The 24232-nt window shown below is 40.4% G+C and overlaps 1 protein-coding gene across 1 annotated transcript in view; it reads left to right on the plus strand.

Moving 5' to 3' along the window:
- Positions 1 to 24232, plus strand: part of PHEX (phosphate regulating endopeptidase homolog X-linked) — a 1091028-nt gene that overhangs the window by 941109 nt on the left and 125687 nt on the right. Inside the window, exon 16 of the mRNA XM_044072288.1 lies at positions 567 to 621. Coding sequence (XP_043928223.1) covers positions 567 to 621 — 55 coding nt within the window. The remainder of the gene's footprint in view (positions 1 to 566; positions 622 to 24232) is intronic.

Here is a 24232-nt window from a genome sequence, read left to right on the forward strand (position 1 = left end):
AAAGGTCTCATATTATATTAAAAATTACTGTTATAGAGCAATTAGAGTGAATTAATTTGTCTTCCTGAAACAGTGGAATCAAAATGTCTGTCACAGTTTAAAAATATTGCAATACCCTGTTGGGATTTAAAAATAACCAGGTTATTGGTTAACACAATCTGAAACTTACTCATGAGGAAGGAAAATAAACAATTTAACTGAAATAGGTTGCCATTGACTACTCAGTGGTAGAATAAATGGTATTGCCTACTGCTAGCCTGTGAAAAAGTCTGCACTACACCAAAAATAAAATATATAATTAGTTTTTCATGTTGTGTTACTTTTGGCTTTAAAGCACAGTTTTAAATTTAAGCCACAGAGTACTATCCTTTGTCAAAACTTTATGTAAATGAAACTAGGTGAAGCATCCTTACCAAAGTTTTGTAGATATGATACTGCGCATGCAGAATGATCCGTTATACTATTATTGTCATTGCACAATATTTTAAGAAGTTAGACTTTTGTTATCAGTGTCATATAAAAATAAATTCTTACTGTATCATTCACACAACTGAACTGTTTTACAGGATTTCCAGCAGGGGAACTTCAGAAGCCATTCTTCTGGGGAATAAATTACCCTCGGTAAGTACAAAGTAAAGGAAAATGTAAATAAAATTAAATATGTTACTGTAAGAGGTACTAAGAAATAATATGTAATTTAATCATGTGGCATGCATATCTTCTGCTTCTGTTATACCCACAGTTGAAAAAAGATATAAAACTGTGACAGTTAATAGTGCAGTGGTAGGTATAAACTTTTTACATATCAATGTAAGAAGTACACAGGAGGACACTTTCTATTTAAACACAGAATTAAAGAGAAAAAAGTTCTTCAAATTATGAGGAAAAGATCTGGAAAACATTGAGAAAAAACTGAACAAGGACTGAACTTGACAAACTCACTAAGACCACTTACCTTACATGAGAAAATTTTGTTCATTTTAGAAGAGAAAGTAAATTAATAGTCTCATTTTTCCTGGGAAAATAATGTTTTTATGAGGTAACTGACTGTCTTTCAGAGATGACAGTCTTAGAGGTTACTAGTATTTAAACAGGTTAATGGACAAATGAGAACTGGAAAATGTATAGTGTAGAGATACTCAGAAGGAGGTAGGGAGAGTAAAAGACAGGTACACAAGTGAAAAAAAGCACATTATTCAAAAACTCAGGCTGCTGTTTAGGCTGATACTGAATGAGCATGTTTCATTTTTGTGTGAGTGCATGTATGCATGTGTGTGTGTGTGTGTGTGTGTGTGTGTGTGTGTGTGTGTGTGTGTGTGTGTGTGTGTGTGTGTGTGTGTGTGTGTGTGTGTGTGTGTGTGTGTGTGTGTGTGTGTATGTATGTACACTGTATACCTCACTCTTTGGTCATTAGAATGACAGCAAGGGTAGATAGATGGATAGGTTGATGGATAGCTATCTAGCTAGCTAGCTAGATAGAGAGATAGATTTATTATAGATTAGGTGAGGCTAGGCTACCTCCTGTACTAGAGGTTTAATGGGTAACAGGAGTTAAACTTTTAAATTATACAAGTGGATGTATTTTATTTATTTTTGTTTGTTTGTCTGTTAACCAGATTAATTCACTCACCTAAGTGTCTCTTTTTGAGGACCGTCTGGGGTCACTATTTGGTTAAGCGACTTGATCAGAATCACATAATCTGCAAATGAAAACTGCGGGAATCAAGGAGTCATGGAGTCAAGAGAGTTACATGTTAGCCGTCCTCTAACAAGTATGCTACAGATGGAGTCAAGAGAGTTACATGTTAGCCGTCCTCTAACAAGTATGCTACAGATGGAGTCAAGAGAGTTACATATTAGCCGTCCTCTAACAAGTATGCTACAGATGGAGTCAAGAGAGTTACATGTTAGCCGTCCTCTAACAAGTATGCTACAGATGGAGTCAAGAGAGTTACATGTTAGCCGTCCTCTAATAAGTATGCTACAGATGGAGTCAAGAGAGTTACATGTTAGCCGTCCTCTAACAAGTATGCTACAGATGGAGTCAAGAGAGTTACATGTTAGCCGCCCTCTAAGAAGTATGCTACAGATGGAGTCAAGAGAGTTACATGTTAGCCGTCCTCTAACAAGTATGCTACAGATGGAGTCAAGAGAGTTACATGTTAGCCGTCCTCTAACAAGTATGCTACAGATGGAGTCAAGAGAGTTACATGTTAGCCATCCTCTAACAAGTATGCTACAGATGGAGTCAAGAGAGTTACATGTTAGCCGTCCTCTAACAAGTATGCTACAGATGGAGTCAAGAGAGTTACATGTTAGCCGTCCTCTAACAAGTATGCTACAGATGGAGTCAAGAGAGTTACATGTTAGCCGTCCTCTAACAAGTATGCTACAGAGAGAATATTATCAGAACAGTTATGAGTGTGTAAAGTACTACATTTCTTGCAGCTGTCTAAAAAGATTAGAGAAAGTTAATCTGACATAGACAAGGTAAATACAGCTGTCCCCACGAACTCCAATGCACATCTTCCAGCACAGCCTGAAAATAAAGGAAAAAAGTTCCTCTGATGAACTGCAAATGGATACATAATATACTAAAAAGTTTCTCTCAATACTGAGACTTAAAATATTGTAACTAAAATATTTAAACCACACAAAATGCAAACATGCAATTTTTCATTTTTATTTTATTTTATTTCATTTCATTTTATTTATGCATTATTGACCAGTTTAGTCAAGCTAAGCCTATTATGCCCTATTTTCAAGGGAGACCTGAGGTGGTATCCGTATAAAGTAAGGAAAATTTGTCTGGAGTACTGGAGAAATCCCCGTACCCTTTTCCTCTTGGTGGGGCCACAGGGCTGTAACCAGAGGAAAATCTGAGAAGAATTCTGAATGAGAGCATTGTAGGAAAAATGGCAGAGTTGCAGTGTGGGTACAGATATGACAGTGAATAAAATTAAAATTTTGGTACTGGAGGAAGGAGGTCTGGAGAATGACAGATGTATCAGATAATAAAGGGTGAAAAATAACAAATCCACAGTTTTAAACTGTTAGATATAACAGTAGTTATTCCACGTAGGGTATTTGTTGCAGGTGTGAGAGGTAGAGGGTGGCTATGTAGGCTTTTTGTTGCATATGATTATGCTATGAAGGGAAAAATGATAGAGGTATTACAAGAAATTAAAAAATACATGTGACAGTGAATATGAACATATTAAGAAATTTAACTGTAAAACAAGGAAAACTTTTAGGAAAATAAGGATATAGGAAATATGAATGTGACAAGACTGATAAAGTTAAGATTAGATATAAAAAAACAATATACAGAAAAGGAATATAAACTGATTATGTATTGTTATCAATTGAGTGACAGAAGGTATTGAGAAGTATGCTTTTCTAATCATATGGTTGAATGGGATAGAACTGGCAAATAGGAAAAGTATATTAAAGACGGCAAAGAGAATATGAAATTGATAGAGAATATAGTAGGAACATATATAATAGAAAAAGAAATAAGTACATTGTAGAAGAATCATGAATATATGCATGTGTGTGTGTGTGTGTGTGTGTGTGTGTGTGTGTGTGTGTGTGTGTGTGTGGGTTGAGTATTGTGAGTTTTTTTTTTTTTTTTTTGTAGAAACTGGACAGAATAGTGGGATATGTGTAAGCAGAAAAATAGAAAGGTTTTTATTATGTTAGAAAGGGAAGTAAGGGAATTAGAGTACAAGCAAGTAACTAAAGAATATGAGGACTTTTTTGGGAGGTGAGAGGAAAGCTAGGGATACTGAAGGAAAAGAGATATGTGATGGAAATGAAGGAAATATAAAGGATTTCTGTTAAATAAGAAGACTGGTTAAAGGAAAAAAGGAAGATGTGACCCTTTTAGATAAACATTTGAAATATGAGGAAGGGAGAATGGAAAAGATGAGAAACGAAAAAGGATAAATAGTTGAGAGTGAGGATAGTATTTTAGCGGAATGAAGTATGTGGAGAAAATGTATGAGGGAGAAAAAGGAGTGAAGAGGAAGAGATGGAATGTGACAAAAATTACAAAACCGAAAAATAAAGAGCTGGAGAAGGAAATAGTAGAAGAGTTAAACAAGATGGTACATCTAGTTAAAGAAAGCATATTTCCAGGCCTGTGTTGGCTTTGAGCATGAGTTTTATAAAAACAGGGAAAGGGAAAATTTGGAAAAGAAAGAAAGCAGAGATATTATGAAGTGCAGACCTATAATTATAGGAAATATGGATTTTATGCCTATATATCTAAATCGATATATTTATAAGTATATAACATGCATGAATAAATGTTAGGGAAGTTGAGTTTTGTAAGGGGAGTATATGCCTTTCCTGCAAATAAAGAAAATATTTATTAGAGAGAACAGTTGGGATTATATGGGGTTCAAAGTTGAACCAAATTTAGTGAGGGGTGTTGTAACTGAAAAGAGAGTGGATTGTAGTTAATCACTCTAGTGCTTTTTGGCATCTTTAAATTTATTTTATATGCTGAAGATGGAAACAGGAGGAAAAATGCATGGAATACGTCTAATACGTAGCATTTGGATAGAAACAAGAAATGATACTGCATAAGTAAATAAATGGGTAAATACATAAGTAAAATGAAGTTGATAAGATTGAAAATAGGGACTGAGAAGATGAAAACAAAATGTTGGTATGAATCAGGAATGGAGAAATGTTATTATGCTCCAACTTGGAAAATTTTATTACAAAGAAAAAAAGTTGTTTGTAAAAGACAGGAAGGAAAGGTTCAAATAACTTGTAAGAAAAATATAATTTTCCACACTGATTAATGAAGGTCAAATTGCCTGTAAAAGGAAAAATGAAACAAAAGCAGCAAAGGAAATATATGAAATTTGATATATAGGAAACAATCGAGCATGCCCTACAGCACCCCAAACATGATAGATGTTGCATAAACTCTGTGAAAAGGGAAATTAAGAAAGAAAGGAACTTTTCTTGAAATCTGAAACACTTGACAGTACAAACGCCCATACACTGAAGAGTTGTCACATGTGACAATATAAAAGCCCATGCATTGAAGAGTTGTCACATGTGGCAATACAAAAACCCATACATTGAAGAGTTGTCACGTGTGACAATACAAAAACCCATGCACTGAAGAGTTGTCAAGTGTGACAGTATAAAAGCCCATACACTTAAGAGTTGTGACATGTGACAATACAAAAGCCCATGCTGTGAAGAGTTGTCATGTGTGACAATACAAACCCATATACTGAAGAGTTGACAGTACAGGACTTCATTAAATTTACACACTATTTCATGTTGTAACAAAGGATTATGCAGGAAATCTGAGTGTTTCCATTAAGTCTTCCAGGCCTTCTCCTCCATGAAAAACATCCCTGAGGGACTCATACATAAATGAGATCCAGGAGGGCAGCACGTTATGCTTTGTCTACTGTGTGAGACATGACAAAAAGAACAATGACTGTCTTGGTTAGCCAATCAGCTGATGCAGAGGCAGGGTATTTGGCAGTGTTGCCATCAATTTGGGTTCTTCAATGGGCCTGAGATATCAGAAGGACTAGCCGGGTAGGTTAGTATGATGTTGCTACTGATTTTCTATATGGGGACTGAGGCTTTGGGACTTTTGGGACTCCATACTGCTTGCAAGATTTCTGGTGGAGACCAGTAGCCTTAGAAATACAGCTTCTGTTTTGTGGGAGAAGGAGCTGCAGATGTTCTGTGCAGGTCATGTAGCCATGCACACCCTGTATGCCTGACTCCATTGTATGTTGCTTCCTCAGCAGTTTTGGCTGTTTTAACATAGAAGAGTAGACAACATAAACAGTTACAGACCATGTGGAAGTCAATTTGTATAGCATACTGCAGTTGTTAATAACATGAACTCCGGCAACTATGAGTCAGGTAGACAAAATATATTAAATATTAAAGACCTCATTTTGAAACATATTGTTTGTGGTCTTTCTCCACGGTCTTTCCATAAATGATCAAGTAAAAGCAAACATTAATGAAAATAAACCTTAGATGAAAATAGTCTTTACTTTAGCTGAAAAGACACATTGGTATTTCTTTCTTTATGGCAATAACCTATTCCAGTCAAACTCTCCTAGCTACTTTCCAAAGTATTTACATATTAGAATCACTCGGTATATATTTCTGAAACACTTTTTCTCATTTTCAGCTCATCTGAATAATATGAATGATTCAGAACATCTGCCACAGGCATTTAAGAAGTTTGCATGTCAAATGTAGATAGAATATTCTGAATGCTGCAAGCAAAAGTGAGTAATTTCACTTGGAATGGGAAATAGCAAATGAGTGCCACCTGGTTCTGTAAAGACAATTAGTGTAATATGGGCTAAAGGAGAAACAAGAACTAAACTCTTGTTACTTCTACCATGAAATCATTGTCACAGTTTTAAAGGAGTGAACTTTAGAAGGAATTTCTCCATATGCAGATCACCTTAGACAAAATCCCATACCATAGTCTAGCCAGCTATAGGTCACCCTATAGGTCACCCTCCATGTCCCATGTCCCAGTGAGCTCACAGTGCATACTTGGATCTACTGGAGACATTGACCATTCAGCCTAATACCATACTCATGGGAGACTTTAATTACCCCTCTACACACTGTGAATCCTACACAGCCTTAGATCTACAGGCACAGAGATTCCTGAACCTCCTAAATACAAACATCCTTCACCAAATATTGAGTGTGTACACTAGAGTCTCCAACGTACTGGACCTCATGCTCACAAATATGGGAAAAACTGCACTCTCCCACCAATGTCTCATCCTCCCTGGTAAGGTCAGACCATAAAGCTGTCTCCTTTGAAATCAAAATCAATTCCATAATCCCATTAAAACCAGTAACACTTATGAATTATTCCAAGGCAAGTTACCTTTTATTAAGTGATGGTTTTTCAAAATTCATTGACCCTCCAAACCTCGAGAACAGCGGCCTATACTGAATTTCCTCAGAAGCTCTGTACAGACATGTCAATGTCTGCACAGAGGCTATTGTAGCTTCCAGAAATAAGCCCAGGTTTGACCCCAGAAACAAACTGACCTGGTGGAATACCAAATTAAACAGGGCATACAACAAAAGCATAAGATAAAAACTCTCTCATCAAAAAAAAAAAAAAAAAAGAAAGACAACTAAGATGGCTAATTAGGTCAGCCAAAGCCAACTTTGAGGTTAAGATACCCTCCTGATGTATCAGGACTCCTGGAGTCATTATTAATTTACAGTCTTAATATAGGCTTTGTGCTACATGAATGGAGGACCTTCATAATGGAGGACCTTCAACAGATCCTGGAAACTACAGATCCATTAGTCTGCCTAGTCTTATTTACAAAGCCATGGAAAGAATTATCATGGAAATAACCAACAGGACATAGGAGACCTCTAGACAGTGGACTCATCCCAGTTTGGATTTGTCAAAGGAAGGTCATGCTTACTCAATCTTGGGCACTTCTTTGAAAAGGTCACTAAGGCAATGGGTGAGGTGAAATGGTGCATACTGCCAACCTAGTTCTGGCCAAAGAATTTGATACAATGTACCTCTCAGGCATTGTCAACAAACTTATGGAACTAAGTATAAACCAATTTATAATACACTGGACAGCTAGCTGCCTCACTGATAGGTCCCATGAGGTTAGAATCAGTGAGATCACATCTTCAAAGAGGCCGTTCACCAGTGGAGTTCCTCCAGGCCTGTATGCTAAGCCCAATCCACATTGGTATCTACTTCTTAGATAGCAAAGGTCTCTAGTTAACCATGTTTGCAAATTATGGCAAACTGGGAGCAGTCATTGAATCCTTCAAAGATAAGAACACCCTTCAGGAAGGTCAAACACAGACAAATGCTTAGTGGCAAAGCCATGGCTTACAACTCAATGCCAGTAAATACATTATGGTACCTTTTGTGAAGTCAGCCACCCTGGGTAACTGCATCATCTATAAAACTCCCCTAAATGTGATTCACCAGTCAGGGATCTGGGAACTCATATAGATAGTAACTTAGCCTTCAACCAACATGTGCCCAAGGTAGCAAGAAAATCCTTCTACATTGGTAAACTTATAAGCAAGGGCATGGCATCTAGGTACTGAGACATCATCATACCACTGTACTCAGCTGTCATCAGATCCATCATTGAGTATAATGCCCCTTTTGGTATGTACCTGACTAGAAACATGCAACAACTGGAACGTCCATAAAGGTCCCTTACAAAAAGAATACAGGAATGTCCTACACTGATCACATTGATGCCCTTTCTCTTTACTCTGTATCATGCAGACTTCTGAAAGGTGATCTTTGCCTGGCATACAAGGCATCCCTGGACCTTGTTTTGAAGGCATCCCTGGACCTTGTTTTGATGAACCATTTTTGCAAATGCAAAACAAATGGCATCAGAACTATAAGATTAAAAGACCTAAATTTTGCTTGTGACATAAATAGGACATATTGGATGGAATAGATTTGTTTATTAGATAATTCACATTCTCTGGAACAGGCCCCCCATCCATGTGAAGCAGAGTTCCTCCTTAACCCTATTTAAGTGCAACATGGCCCAATGGATAGGTAATCAGAAATGTACCCATGGTCTGCCAACTATGTCTCTGATGGACAGAGGCAATCAGTAAATCATCCCCTATATTAATCAGATTTGCGGATCACATTTTGATTACATGGCTAGGCTTATAAGGACCTTAGTAGTTGTTAGCTTAGTATACACCTATGAAAAGCACTAGCTTTCTTAGGTATTGCATCTTACTTAATACTTTGTAAATTGTAATGCTTACTTATATTCCAGAACAACGTCAGGCTTTTAGTGGATTTTATAATACATGGGGTCTTCAGATTGCTGTAGTGCTTTTGTTGTTATTATAAGCTATTAAAATACTTTGAGTAGAGAAACTGAATAACCATGCTGTAACTGACTTACTATAACATAAGTTTTTAAGAATGATGCAGACTTTTTTGGCAACTATTACAGGTTTTCTTTAGCCAGTAATAAAAAAACATTAGTTGTGTAAAAGTGAGCTATCTATTAAACAACATTTACAGTAATAAAAACAAATGAAAAAAATATATACATAGCAGCTGACTGTGTATACTGCATAGAAAACTACTGTCCCACTTCATCTTTGGCTGGAGTGGAAGACTGAAGAAAACTGTAAAGTAAATACTAAAACAAAAAAAGCAAACGGAGCCACTGAGTACTGCAAATATATTTTAATGGGGTATTCGGTGGCTCCATTTGCTTTTTTTTTTTTTTTCCCTCCCTTGGGTTTGAGAAGTAAATAGTAAAGCCAGTAACTGATCAGACACTGTGAGGAGAAGCAAATGAAGATAACTTAGAACATATTATAACAAGGTCCTTCTTACTCCATACCAAGTAGAAAAATACCCATAATGACAACAACAATGAAGAGACTAGACTAGACTTGACTAGATGAAAGGAACAACAATGATTTCAGAGACAAATGCCCAGTGAATGTAAAAAAAAAAGGGAGAGAGAGAGAAAAGGTAGCACATGCAACCAGGTACAATATCAGTGATATGGATTACAAAGAAAGAGCGAAAGTAATAATTGCAACTTGTAAATATCACAATAAATAAATAAATAAGTAAAGGGAAGGGAAAAGCAATGACTTTATCAAATGTTATAACCAGCAACAGGATAACTCATGCAGAATTGGATAAAATGAAAATATCACTCACTCATGGGGACAAATAAATGATCGGAAAAAAATATAAAAACTCATAAAAAAGTAAATTCCTCAATCAAGACCAGTTACCATACTAAAACATCTTTAAAGGCAAACAGGAAGTTTGTTGGGCAGGAAGTGACAGACCAGTGGATTCTGATGTACCAGGAAATTCCTTTATCGCACTTGATATAGTATCATGGTAATGAGACTGTTGGATTGTAAATCAGCCTCTAAGAGAAAAGTAGTTTAGGGGGTTCAGTAATCAGATTAATAAATGTAATGAAGGCAGAGTGACTTCTTGTTTACCAGGTACCAGAATTAACAGCATTGTTGAGGCCTTGTGAACACTTTAAACATCTAACAAGACCTATTCCAGAATTATGGTGCACACAGGCACAAATGGTATTAATATGAATGATACACACTCTGTACCAAAGGAATGTATAGATTTAATGTCTTTAATTTATGAAAAGGGATTACAGTTATATTTTCAGAAATTGCTTTCAGGAAATGTCACAAAGCCAGAAGCAATAAAAAATGATTGGTTGGAACAGTAACTATGGTAAGAAGGCAGTGCAACTAAAAGGATGGGACTCTGTCTGCCCATCAGCTTTAATCATGGTCTAACATGTTTGGCAAAGATGAATATACCTGTCAAAGGCTAGAAGGAGAATCTTAGCAAATGACCTGCTTAGACATTTAGTGAGAAATAAGCAGGTTTTTCAGCATGTCAGCATCAGTCATTGATAGAAGTTGTTAGACATTGCATAAAGCTGAAAAAAAAAACAAAAGTCTGGTGCTGAAAGAAGGTGTGATATCAGGAAATGCACTGAAACATGAGGGTTTTAAATCATGCATGTCATGAGCAATAGCACTACAAGACAATGCAAGTGGGAGGTGTAATGATTTTGGTAAGAAAAACAAAGATTTACAGGTACAAAAGAGTTTAGTAACAAAGAATGCATCACAATGGTTATAAACACAGGGAAACGCTAGTCCGAAAAGCAGGAATTTTAGACCACCAAAATCAGAAATAACAGAGTTGGATGATTTAACAAATTATATCTTATCAGTGCATATACATTGTGGGGTAATTGTAGGAGATTTAAATCTCCTTGGTACATCCTGGGATATAATGCTTAATGTATGGATATTCTCAGTCAGCACTGTGGTGGGAAACTCAGGCTGGTTGAAATTTCAGCTAGTCAGACTCAGAGCATAGAATTATTCTTATTTTAATAACTACCCCCAGGATTCATTAAACAAAACTTTCCATGCAGGAACAGTGTAGCCGCTCCTTCACAGAATATGGCCGCCGAGCGATTCAGGAAACAGCTGATCTAATGTGCACGAGCCTGCTGACACTGTTCCTGCACAGAAAGCCATGCACAATGCTAATTACCTCATTTTCTGGTGAAAACCATGCAGATGAGGTGAATTAGCAATTCAGGAAGCAGGCAGGCATCCGTGCAAGAACATTGCTAGTTGTAGAAATGTGTTTGGTTACTAACCGAACACATTTCTGCAAATAACAAAATGGAGACATGATAGCTCAAATAAAAGTATGTATTATAAACTTTAGGCATGCCAATGGCCAAATATATGGCCATTGGCATGGGAAAGTATTTAATAAAAAATCAATGTATTTTTTTTTGGCCGATCTCAGCCGTTTAAGCATAAAGCAGTAGTGTGCAAACGGGATCATGCTGAAAATAAAAAAAAAAATATTAAAACTTAATTTTTGGAGAAATCTGCATTTTGCCATTATAGTCAATGGCATGCGGAATCAAACCATTACCAGAAAACACCATTTGTCAAGGGGAAAGCCTCCGTGTCAGAGCAGTAACTATGGACTAAGGCAGTGGGGTATACAAATGAGGGGAAATTTACTGAATCACAAAATATTCTAAGTCCACACACTTCACCTAACCGTGTAGGTGCTAGAACAGGATAGTGTAGGCAGGAGGAGCAGCTAACATGAAAAGGGTGTGTGTCATGCTTGCTGTAAGACATTGGAGCTCTGTTGCCTGGGTTTGCTCTTAGCTAAGGACAGCTAATTAAGGGGGGTGCGTCTGAGGCTATAATGTCTTACGCCATGAAATGAAGAGCATGTTAATGTCCAGAAAGGGCCATTTCTGCTAAAATGTGTTTACCTTAGCTAAACGGATGTGCGCGGTGTGCACTGGGACTTAAAAAAAAAACAAAAAAAAACTACAGAAATAGCACTGTTTGCATTTAGGCAGCGGGTTTGCGTGTCGCACCTCAGGGCTTAAAAGGGGCAGAAATAGGAAGGGGGAAAAGAAAAAAAAGGGAAATAGAAAAATACAGCCACTCAAATACAAGTAAAAAAGCTGGCAGGTGGAATGTCTCAAAGTCAGCCAATCACACAGGCAGCATCTGCACACACGACTATAAACTATGCAAACACCTTCCAGTCTCAATTTTCCTACAAACTCTGCACCATAGGTGTATATATACAGGGGAAGTTTAACTGACAAAACTAGCAAAAAATGTTAGAGGCTGTTGTTGCTTTGATCTGTCAGTATGTGCAAAAGACCAACTGGGGATATCTCCTGGATGTCATGTGATGTAGCAGACTACCCAGAGGTACTGGGTGCCAGACTGCATGTGCATGCAAACAAACAAAGCATCACCCCGACCAAAGCTATCACGACTCACATCTGCCAGTCTCACAGCTGTACCACCATTTGCCATTTGGGGGGACATCCGGCGCCAGCTGGCTGGGATGCTGACTATGCACTGGAGCCCGGGCGCTGATGACCCCATCAGAAATGCAACACACACCCTAAGAAGAATTCCATGCGCACAACATGACAAACCAGGATCATTATAGAGCATGTGTTGTGTGGGTCAAGTCAAGGTTCCACTGCCTTGACATGACAGTGAATCCAAGCCTCTTAGTCAGTAGTCTCCACATCGCCATACATCTTCATAGTATGTGCCATGCAATATGATCCTACAGAAACAGCTGCAGCAAGACAAACAAAACAGGAAAGGCACAACCCCCCCACCATTGCCACCAAGGTCACAGGAGGCACAGGACTGCAGGGAGGAGAGGGACATCCTGAGCCTACCCCCCTGTGCAGACAGAGGTGTATGCCCCAGCTTTGCAGTGGCCTTGACAAAGAACATAGCAGTACATACACTAATACAGTAATAAGGGACTGATCTCTGATCTCTCTTTTTCTCTTAAAATGGATGCCTAGGCAGTATACTGCGATGCATCTGATATAGTTGCCCTCGTGGGACAGCAGGAAGTGTATGCCCAGTACTGGCTTACTCACACTATGCAGTACCACTCTAGTTGACAAATGCCATGCTGTATATGTGGTGAGCCAAATAACTGGGGGCTCATAGGTCACATGCATGGATGTCAAAGTAGGGGTCCCATATTCACCCCCAGCCTCACTCAACAGATCAGCTGTAGAACACCTTACAGAAATGTCTCAAGGCCCCCCCTCCCACATGGTGACATCCATGAAATTCTCACCTACAGACTTACACACAGTGAGCATATCACAGTGGCAGTGGCAGTATGGCAGTGGAAGATAAGAAGTGAAAGAAAAGAAGTTAATAAACCAGAACAATCTGACCTGTGGTCGATACTGTTATGCCTGTAGTCTCAAAGATACGGCACACAACTATGCTAAATGGGTTACTCTCCATAGTCCCCCATAAAATGCAGCATCCAGCTGTCAACTAGAGTGATGTCTGAACATGAACGTCCATAACACCAACATAACACAGTCTACAAAATGCAAAGAAAGGCCATGCTGCTAACTGCTAGGAGCAAATCTACCAACCTCAGAGAGCCCAAAATCTGGACAAAGCCATGAATAATGGGGTGATAAAGGTTCAAAGAGAAGGACATCTTTGAAATACTGCTCTAATAATGTTATAAAGTTGATGGAATGATCGTATTAGAATGTATGAAGGGTATGAAGTCTGAAACTGCAATGTCAACTGTCAATAATATCTGACTTTAAACAACCAGATATATGAGTCATAAATCTGGACATTCTGTGATGCTCTGTATAGTCGACAGGCAGGGCTAGGAGTCTAAACATGGGAATGCGCTTATTGCAGGTAGTCCTGGATGATGGGATGATGGTGTGACTTGTCTACACCCAGAATCACTCATCCTAAACAACATCATGACCCCAAAATGCCAGCCAAGCCAAATGAATGAGAGGATATATATATATGTGGGACACACACACACACACACACACACACACACACACACACACACACACACACACACACACACACACACACTCCAGACTGGTCAAAAACTCAACAGACTACACACACACAAGTGCCAAGTGCAGTCAGCCTTGACCTTACCCTATGTAAAAGAGTATAGGCCTACCAACAACACACCTTCTACTCAGGACACCTCACCCACCCACACACCCTATCCACTACAAATCTTATCTGGTCATGCCCTATCCTGCCTGATGCCTATATTACTGATGGAAAAAAAATCAGACCATGCCAGAACAGAAATGCACAGAGATTCCACCATTGTAATATTTCACCAAGGTGCTTGACTATTTCCACAGCTCCAGCAGTTAATTTGTTGTAGGCACACCTCTCAACAGGCTGGATTGTGCAAGAATGCCTTCCATTTGGCCCATAATATTGGTGTGTGCATCATCCATCCTGTATTCCTCTGGTAAATCACTGTTATGATCTGACGAGGTATGTCACGAGGTACTGAAGCAATACATGACACTGTCAAATGTCATATATATGTCAGATGTCTCCTAAAACAAACCCTGTAACTCTAGCAACCCGTACATTACTAAGAGAAATAGTCACAATCACTGCAAAGGCCATTGTCTCCCCATTTTGATAGGCTATCTCCAGATATCCTGCACCAACAGGTTGAGAGGTATGGCTGTAGAACAAAACAAACTGGACTGGAGTACAAAAGTCCCTGGAATGGAGTCCCACATTTACTATAGAAGGTCACACTGGGCATGCTTATGCACTTAGAGAATTGTCAGTAGGATCTAGGAATTAACAGGCCTTTCCCACCCAGTGAACTTCCCATTTGCCCTAATTTAGCAGTCCTGCAGATGTCTGTCACCATAGAAGTACCTTTTATCAGGCTTCAGCCCAATAAGTTCTGTGGCATGTCTGATAACTGCGTAATGCTATGGTACAAATAACTAGTTAGGTAGGAGTTCGAATCACAGTCCTAGCAAATGTAAGTGTGTGTGTGTGTGTGTGTGTGTGTGTGTGTGTGTGTGTGTTTATAAGTTAAAGATTTTGGGTCCATTCAAACCCAGTACACTTCCCATTGCCCTACTTTAGGAGTCCTGAAGATGTCTGTCACCATAGAAGTTCCTTTCATCAGGCCTTAGCCCTATAACCTTTGTGGCATGTGCAACAACTGTGTAACACTATAGTACAAATAACTAGTTAGGTAGGAGTTCTAATCTCAGTCCTGGCAAATGTAAAAGTGTGTGTGTGTCTGTGTGCAAGAACAGTATCCTGTCTGTGGGGGGGTTGTTATGTTTGTGTGAGAACCATATCCATTGGGGGGGTGGGTTTTGCTACTTTTTCCTGTTGCCCACCCAGTACATATCCCGGTGTTCACATTACAAGGCCCACAGTTGTCATCCACTGTAGAGGGACCTGTAGACACTCTGCAGCCCTATAAGCATTGTGCCATGTGCAATAACTATGTGACAATATGGAATAGATAAGATAGGCAGCCCATCTAATCCTTGGATATCACTCCCCACTCAGGAATCATGCACAAACACACTCAGGTAGGCAGCAATCCCTACATCAGTAGGTGGCCTGCAAATTGTCTCACAGATAGAACCCACAGTGCGAAAGCAGAAAATGCCATGTCAGACTGCTGAACAGTCACGAGTGAAGTACCACAGGTTGTGGACCTCCCTCATGTTTGAAATCCACACCTCTGAGGACCAGCCCAATATGAAGGTGCCCTGGCTGACACTGTTTGCAGATGACTACAAGTTGGGTGCTATTATTACCCCCCATGTGAGGTTGACATCCTTCACAAAGGCCTCTCTGAGACCTATGACTGTTGTCATAACCCTGGACATAAGCTCAATGCCAGATGATCTGCCACCATCCCCTTTGGATACAACATGGTTCCCATTAAGTAATGCATTGATGGTAGTCCTCTGAACACTGATGCTGGTATAAGGGAACTGGGAAAAAAGGGTGACAGTGAGCTCTTTGTTGACCACCACAGTGACACTGTCTTCTGAAAGTCCTTCCATGTGTCACTTCTCCTGACTAAGGGTGTTGAATCCGGGAAGTAAAAGGACAGTGTTTCTCTGTACTCTCCCCTCAGTAGGCCAATCAATGTGTACTATGACCCATTTGCTATGTACCCCACAGGACAACTGCAACAACAGGAGAGGCTGCAAATGTACCTCACAAAGAGGATCTTAGTTACTACCCACTAACCACATATGGACAGACTCCAACAACTCCAATGAATCTCTGTCTCATATTTGCTAGTTAGGTGTAATCTCTGCCTGACATACACAGCCATGTCTGACCCAACCCTGTCAGGAATGCTACATCCAAAGAAACCAATCTGTCCACACAACATGCCCAGATACCTCAACCCCATCCTCACAATCAACAGGACATGCTGGAGGGACAGGTTCACAACCCAGAGACTGGCCACGCTATGGAATAGATGCCACATACATGTCAAACTAAGCATATCACTGGCCTTCTTCAGGAGAAATCAGGAGGAGTGGATAGGGAATAGAATACCCACCCTGGGAATCACTCCAGTGAGTTTAATTAGTAGACACACTGGGGAGTATCATTAGGTGGCATGATGCCAGTGTATTCCCATGGGCTAGCCTCGTAAAGCCTCCATGACCATTTGCTATGTACACACCTCTGACTCTTTGAACCTATGGATCTCAGTACTGTCAAATGTGTGTACGTGCATTAGTGTGTCTGAAAGGGTTTGTGAGTGTGTGAACATATGGGTAAAAATAGTTGGTGGCCCGTCTCACCCAGTACAACTACCATTGCCATACCTTACAAGTGCTGTAGATGTTATTGCATTATAATACCAATAACCACAGAGCTAGGGTTCTAATATGAGTCCTGGCAAATGTGAGTGTGTGTGTGTGTGTGTGTGTGTGTGTGTGTGTGTGTGTGTGTGTGTGTGTGTGTGTGTGTGTGTGTGTGTGTGTTTTATTGTGTATAAGTGTGTATATGTGTAGGTTACAGTATTTTGTGGCCTCTCTCACCCTGTACATCACCCATTGTCATAATTTGCAAGGCCTGGTGATGTCCCTCACCTTAGAAGCACCTTTGGACAAGTGTCACCCAATAACCTCTGTGATGCATGCGATAAATGCATAGCAATATCGTAACAATAAATAGATAGGTTGTTGTGTCTTTCAGCTTTTCCCGGTTAGGGGTCGCCACAGCAGAACTCCAGTCCGCTAATGATTGGCAGTAGATTTTTACGTACCGAGTTGCCAGCTCTGACACACAACCTTCAACGAAGGTACGCCCATTCACGCATGTCTCCACGTAGAAGATGTTCTAGCTGAGAATCGAACTGGACAGCATCTTACTGTGAGGCAACAATGCTACCGCAGCACTACCACAATAAATAGATAGATAGGGGTTCTAATCTTAGTCCTGGCAGATGTGTGTGAGAGAAGAGTATCTTGTGTGTGTGCGTTTGTGCAAGACCAACATCAATTGGATGGGCATGGTTTCATATTTTATGCCATGGTACTCACAGTACACATTCCTAGATCTAATGTATGAGGTCTGCTGTTCACATTAACTGAAGTGGTATCTGTAGACACTTTTCAGCCCTATAAGCCCCGTGCAACAGTATGGAATAGTATGGTACGAATAACAAGATAGGTTGGTTTTCTAATGTCTGTACTGGCAAGTGTGTGTGTGTGTGTGTGTGTGTGTGTGTGTGTGTGTGTTTGTTTGTGCATTGGTGTGTATAGCAGTGGTTGTGAGCGTATAGACTTGTATGTGATGCTATTATGAGTACTCTCACACCCAGTACACCCACCATTACCATACATCAAAAGGCCACATGATGTTATTCACCTTACAGGTACCTTGTAACACTCATCACACTAGTAGTCCTGTGCCACCTGCAATAACCAGATAATAGTATGGTATCACAACTTGATGGGTAGGGGTTCCAAACACAACACTGGGAACTGTGATCCTGTGTGTGCATGTGTGTGTGCGTGTGCATGTGTGTGTGTGTGTGTGTGTGTGTGTGTGTGTGTATGTGTGTGTGTGTGTGTGTGTGTGTGTGTGTGTGTGTGTGTGTGTGTGTGTGTGTGTGTGTGAACAGTATTCTCTGTGTGTTTGGTTGACACAATATCCTGTGCAGTTGAGGGCATTAGCAATCTGAGGTGTGTTCCACTGACCACACTTAACATTGTTCACTCTACTAGAGCTGATGTTAACCACCATAGACTTACATACAAGCCCTCAGCTTTATAAGCTGTGAGGCACATGCAAGAGCTGTTACACAGACCTGGGAAATGTCTGCAGATACAGCTGTACCTCAGCAATGACATGGTCGATGTGTTACAACACTGCCATACCCCTCGTTAATAATGTCTGCAGGGGCCACATCCTGCTGACAGATAGACACCTGGAACACAAATAGAATACAGCATGTGAGAACACAGTCACTTAGTGTTACTAACACTAATAATGCATCATGGCTGAAAAGATACACATACACACTCTGACATGTATCTATTACAAATGCCAGATGACAGCACCTTACACAGCATTAAATAGCTACACTTTGTTGTCACCCTGTGCATCAGACCCATATTAGCATGTCCTTGCATCAATGGTATGGATGGGAGGGATGTGGCACAGGTATAATCATATGCAAAGGGTGTTGTGTGGGTTTGCCAGAAGCCTATGCTGGGCCATACGGTTGACATCATGTGTATGTGTGTGTGTGTGTGTGTGTGTGTGTGTGTGTGTGTGTGTGTGTGTGTGTGTGTGTGTGTATGTGTGTTTGGGAGGTGTTCATTAAATGGGTTGTGCAGGAGTGGTGTGTTAATGTGCCGAGGTGTCTTGTCTGATGGTGAGGTGTGTGTGTGTTTGTATGCACACACTCACACCATGTGGGTGCCCTACATAAGGGTATTTTGGATAGCTGTGGGCCATACATGGCAAGGTGTACTGTTCAAAATCTCTGACCATGGACATGGGAACTGGGCCTGCCAAAGGTATCAATGGCACCATCAGGGTCGAGTCCAGATGCCGTACTACTGCCCAATGGTGACTGCTGCCTGCTGGATCCCCGTCCCTGTTGGGACCAGCCAGGATCATGTGCCCATGGCCTGCTGTGTCATGGCATGGACAGCACACCCCTTTCAGTAGTGCTGATGGTACTGCCAGTATGGGAACGTGATGGTGCACAGCTATGTAGACTCTCAGCTGATTGCGGTGCTGCTCTACATCCACATGGTTGCTGACCATCATCTGCCAAATGCTCAAGCACAGAGATTCTACGGTCGAGGAGTGCCAAGGTCTCCCCCTACCATCTATCCATGACCTCAGTATGCTCACGGCTGGCTGCAGTGAGTTCATGAATATCACCACGGACACCAGGGACATGCTCATCCATGCCCCTGCATATATGTCTGGTGTTAAATTCCTTACATGACTGTGCCTCCATGATGGCCCAAAACATGCATCTGGTGACTGCTGCTGTGGCACTTGCAATAGGGGCATGACATTCTGCAATCCTCCTATGAGAACCCTGCCCATTTCCCTGTGTGGGACCTTGCCAGCACTCTGGCTATGGCTAGTGCCTGCACCCTCACTTGCCATAGCCACCATAGTAGCCTATTTCATGCCATCACCTGCCAACTGTCCATTATCTGTGGTCACTGGTGACAGGGTATGTGTGGGCATTATGACTGTGTGTGGGGATGGGGTTGACAATAGTGGGATGCCAACCGATGACACAGTATCAGCCCCCACAACCCCACCTGTGCTTTAATATGAGTATCATCATGGTCAAAGTCTGCAGAGACACTGACATCAGAATCAGAGTGGGAGGGACTGCGGCCACCATGCCCACCTGTGAGGGAAAAACAACATATGTAAATCACTACTGGCACTATAAGGTTTGCTGGTACACACACACACACACACACACACACACACACACACACACACACACACACACACACACACACACACACACACACACACACACACACACACACACACACACACACACACACACACACACGTGACATGCCTCAAATGCATTACGCAGACCTCACATTAGCTGACTGGGAGCATTCACAACACACAGTCAGACAATAACATACACACTCTGGACAGACCCTCAGCATCATGCAGTGCAGTGCAGTAATTCCAATTACTGTTACTGATAATATACACCTCTGGGATACATTAGTGGTGTTAGTAGGTGATGGCCCTTCACCTAGCACACACTGCACCCATCCCTACAGAACATACCTCCCATCTGTACAGGCTTTTGCTGAATGTCTACATGTGTGGCTCATCTTTTTGGTCTGTTCCTCATAACTCCTGTGTTTGTCTGATACATTACTGGGTTGACCTGTGGATTGGTGCCACTAATTAATGTTCTAATATGAGGTGCAGACTGCATAACTTGCAGTACATGTATGTTAAAACAAAGCCGCTTACTCAAACAACTTACCAAGCTTATAGTGATATAGTAAGTGTACACACACCTGTTAACGTGCCAAGATTTTGTGATATATCACACGAGACCTCAAAAATCAGGTCATAATAGTGCCATCATTTCATTTGACATATAACATGTGCATTCCAACTGAAGAACATACACATTAGTTACAAGTAACATATGATAAATGAAATATAGGTACAATAGGCTGGTTGCATGAGTATGCATACCCTTAAAGTAATACTCTGTTAAAGCACCTTTTAATTTAATCACAGCATTCAGTCCTCTTGGGAAGGTGTTTATCAGCATGGTACATCTTGACTTGCTAATGCTTGCACACTCTCCCTTGCAAAACACCTTCAACTATGTCAGATTGCAAGGACATCCCCTGTGCACTGCCTTCTTCAGGTCACCCTGTATATAGCCTATTGGACGTAGGTGTGGGCTCTGGCTGGACCATTGCAGAACATTGCATGTGTTCTGGTGAAGCCATCCTTTTGTTGATTTGGATGTATGGCTTGGACCATTGTTGTGTGGAAAGGTGGAATCCCTCACCATCCACAGCTATGTGGCAGACACAAGAAGGATTGGAGCCACAAGGGACCAGTGTTTGGAACTATTCATAATCCCCTCTAACTTGGCTACAGCCCCAGTTCCAGCTTGTGAACAGCAACCCCAAAGCAGAACACTGCCATCACTATGCTTCGCTGTGTGGGTGGTGTTGTTGTGGTGATGTGCATTGGTGTTATTGCGCCATACACACCTGTCAGAATTTTGGCCAAAGAGTTCATCTATGGTCCCATATTACCATAACACATTTTCCGACTTGCTTTTTGGAGACCTGATGTATTGTTTTCAGACTTTCGCCAGGCCTGGATATTGTTTGGTGTGAGGAGCTTCTGTCATCTTCGAACCCTACGTTATAGGTAGGACATATGGAGACCATGGAAGATTGTTGTGACATGTAGTACACACCCAGTACTTACCAGAGATTCCTGCTACTCCTTCACTGTTGCTGCAGGTCTCCTGGCATTGCCAAGGTCTCCACAGGCACAGAGGGACTCGGAGATGCCCTTGCAGTCTGACATATGTATTCTCATAGACTTTGGTGGATGTCCACTCCTTTGTAATGTCACTGTAGCCCCATATTTTCACCACCTTTTGATAACTGTCTGCATTGTGTTCCATGGTATGTGCATTGATGTGGAAATGTTTTGGTACCCTTCTCCAGGCTGATACATCTCAAACATGTGGTCCCTTAGCAGCTTCATCAGCTCTATGTGAACCATTGCTGTTGCTGTACCAGGCAACTGGGTATATGTTAGTATAATCCTGGTAGGACAGCTGACCATTATTTCCTGTTAATCAAAGAGGCTCTGTAATTTATGGCAGGTGTGTACCCAATAAGATGTACTGCTGTAGTTATATCAAAAACTGCCTCAACACAGTAGTAGCTTCAGCCTGTGCACACATATGCATCTATGTTGTTGTACTATTGTTATGTGTCATTATTGTTCCCCTAACATATTTGTTTGCTTAATAATTTAATTGTACAGGTGATAGGTCACATGAAAGGTTGGCAGTATATTGAACTTGTCTATTGTGCTCTCATTTTTGTATATCACAAACACCTGGCATTCTAACAGGTGTGTACACTATTTATATGCACTGTATACCACTAATTTATACAATATGACCCTAGTTTTGGGCTTTTGTCTCCCCCATTTTGTCAGTCTTTGTCCAGAAGTCCTGCTATGACAGGTTGTGAGGTATGCTACAGCTATGTGACATCTCCTGCAAATAGGCCCATGTGATGACCACCGTGATGCAATACAGTAAACACCACCACAAGTAAACATGCAGACATTGCAAAATGGCTGAGAGTAACAGTTGTGTGCATGGTCACATGCATTAACTTTAGCAGTGGCGGCTGGTTGACTTCAAATCAAAGGGGGGCTGCAGGAGACAGCTGAATGGGTGGGGTCAATGGGAAGGGGTGTGACCAACTGGAAAGGGGAGGAGCTATGCTCAAAACCACAAAAACTAACTAAATACACTGCCCTGGGTGCCAAACCATCATTATGTGAGTCCAATCAAGACAAAATGAAGTGGAGAAGAATAAAAATATTTTAGTGCATTGGCTGCATGACAGCTTACTTAATATCTAGATGGAAACAAAAAGGTTGTGAGGCATGAAAAAATAAATTACTTTTTAAATACATTAATGGAATGCCAGTCAAAATCAAGTAGCACTCAACTCAAACCAGTTTTTGCACTGCAGTTTTATTTATAATTTATATTCAGCTTTATTAAAGTACCAAGTAACATGCTGAAAGTAGAAATGTCTGATGCCCCCACTTGTAAAAATGTTTCTTATCCAAAAAAAGACCTGCTGCCTGACAACTATCTACTTGTTTCATGGGGAAAACATGAGCAAAGTAAAAAATGAAAAGCAAATAAGAAATAAGCTCAAGATACATTGCTTAAAAGGATTACTGTACAGGTTATGGACCACACAGCTGGCATTCTGTTAAGTTTACGGGTAAAGCCTGCAGAGATGACTGGAAGTCTCCAAATGTAATGAGCTTCTTAAAATAATGTAAACTGTCCTTTATTACAAATACTATCGTATGCATTTCAATACCCAAGGCTTATACATTATCTAGTTAAGTATTCTCTACATGGCAACAACAGAAAGGCTTTTAATGTTGGCAATTCTTTAACAGTATGTTTATTAAAGCTTACTTGCATCTTACGATCTCAGCCAAGCTTACCTGATGGTCATTAAAGTATTGCTACTTAAACACAGAGCAACAGGCACTTTGAGTAATATGCATAAATCAACAGTACAAAAAATATAACAGAAACCAGACCATTCTGCAAAAATCAAGGACAGATGAAAAGCCACTCTAGTACTTGTGTCTACCTTGGATGGGGGCGACACTCTGCACATTTACACTGCATAACTACTCCTTGCCTTGCTTCGACACATCCAGAGTCACTGCATGGGGGAATGGGGTGCAAGAAGTATGTCACAATTTGAAATGTCTCTGGCTGACTGTGATGGCCCTGACACATTTGTCATACCTCTCAACCTCAGAGCAAGAAATCTAGACAAAGCCATACAAAGAAGTGGGACAAAGGCCCAAAAATAAGGACAATTTTAAATATTGCTCTTATAAACTTAGAAAGATAATAGAATAGGTCTTGCATTAGTATGAATTTTCTGAATGGTATGAAATCTGAAACTCAAACGTCTGTCATTATTTTCTAACTTCAGTCTTTAATGATTTGTCACTAATTTGCCAAAAAACCCCACAATTTTGCCAAAAAAACCCACAATTTTATGAAAAATGGACCAAAAATGTGATGTAAAAATATAAAATAGCCACACAATACAGCTGGGAACCTGTCAAAGAAGGGACACTTTAATATTAGTACTGCTAACTTGAGCAGCTGACAAAATAAAAGAATCTACATGCATTTCTGAAATAAAAGTAATCTATAACTCTGATTATTACAGTTATTTCTTAATTGTAAACCCTCCACGTTTTCTTCCAAAATTGCTATTTTGTGGAGGGATTACTAGGGGGAAGAGCAACATTTTGAGCCAAAATCAGGGACAGTTGAGAGGTTTGGCTATGCCTAATTCTATAAAGCAATTTATTTGCATGCACCTCTCAACCTGTTAATGCAATAAATCTGGACAAGGCCAAATATATTGGGGGAACATATAAACAGTACTAAAAATTGCTCTTGTATAAACTGAGA

This window comes from Protopterus annectens, chromosome 5.part0, assembly GCF_019279795.1.
Source record: "Protopterus annectens isolate FY-2018-M chromosome 5.part0, PAN1.0, whole genome shotgun sequence".
Taxonomy (NCBI): domain Eukaryota; kingdom Metazoa; phylum Chordata; order Ceratodontiformes; family Protopteridae; genus Protopterus; species Protopterus annectens.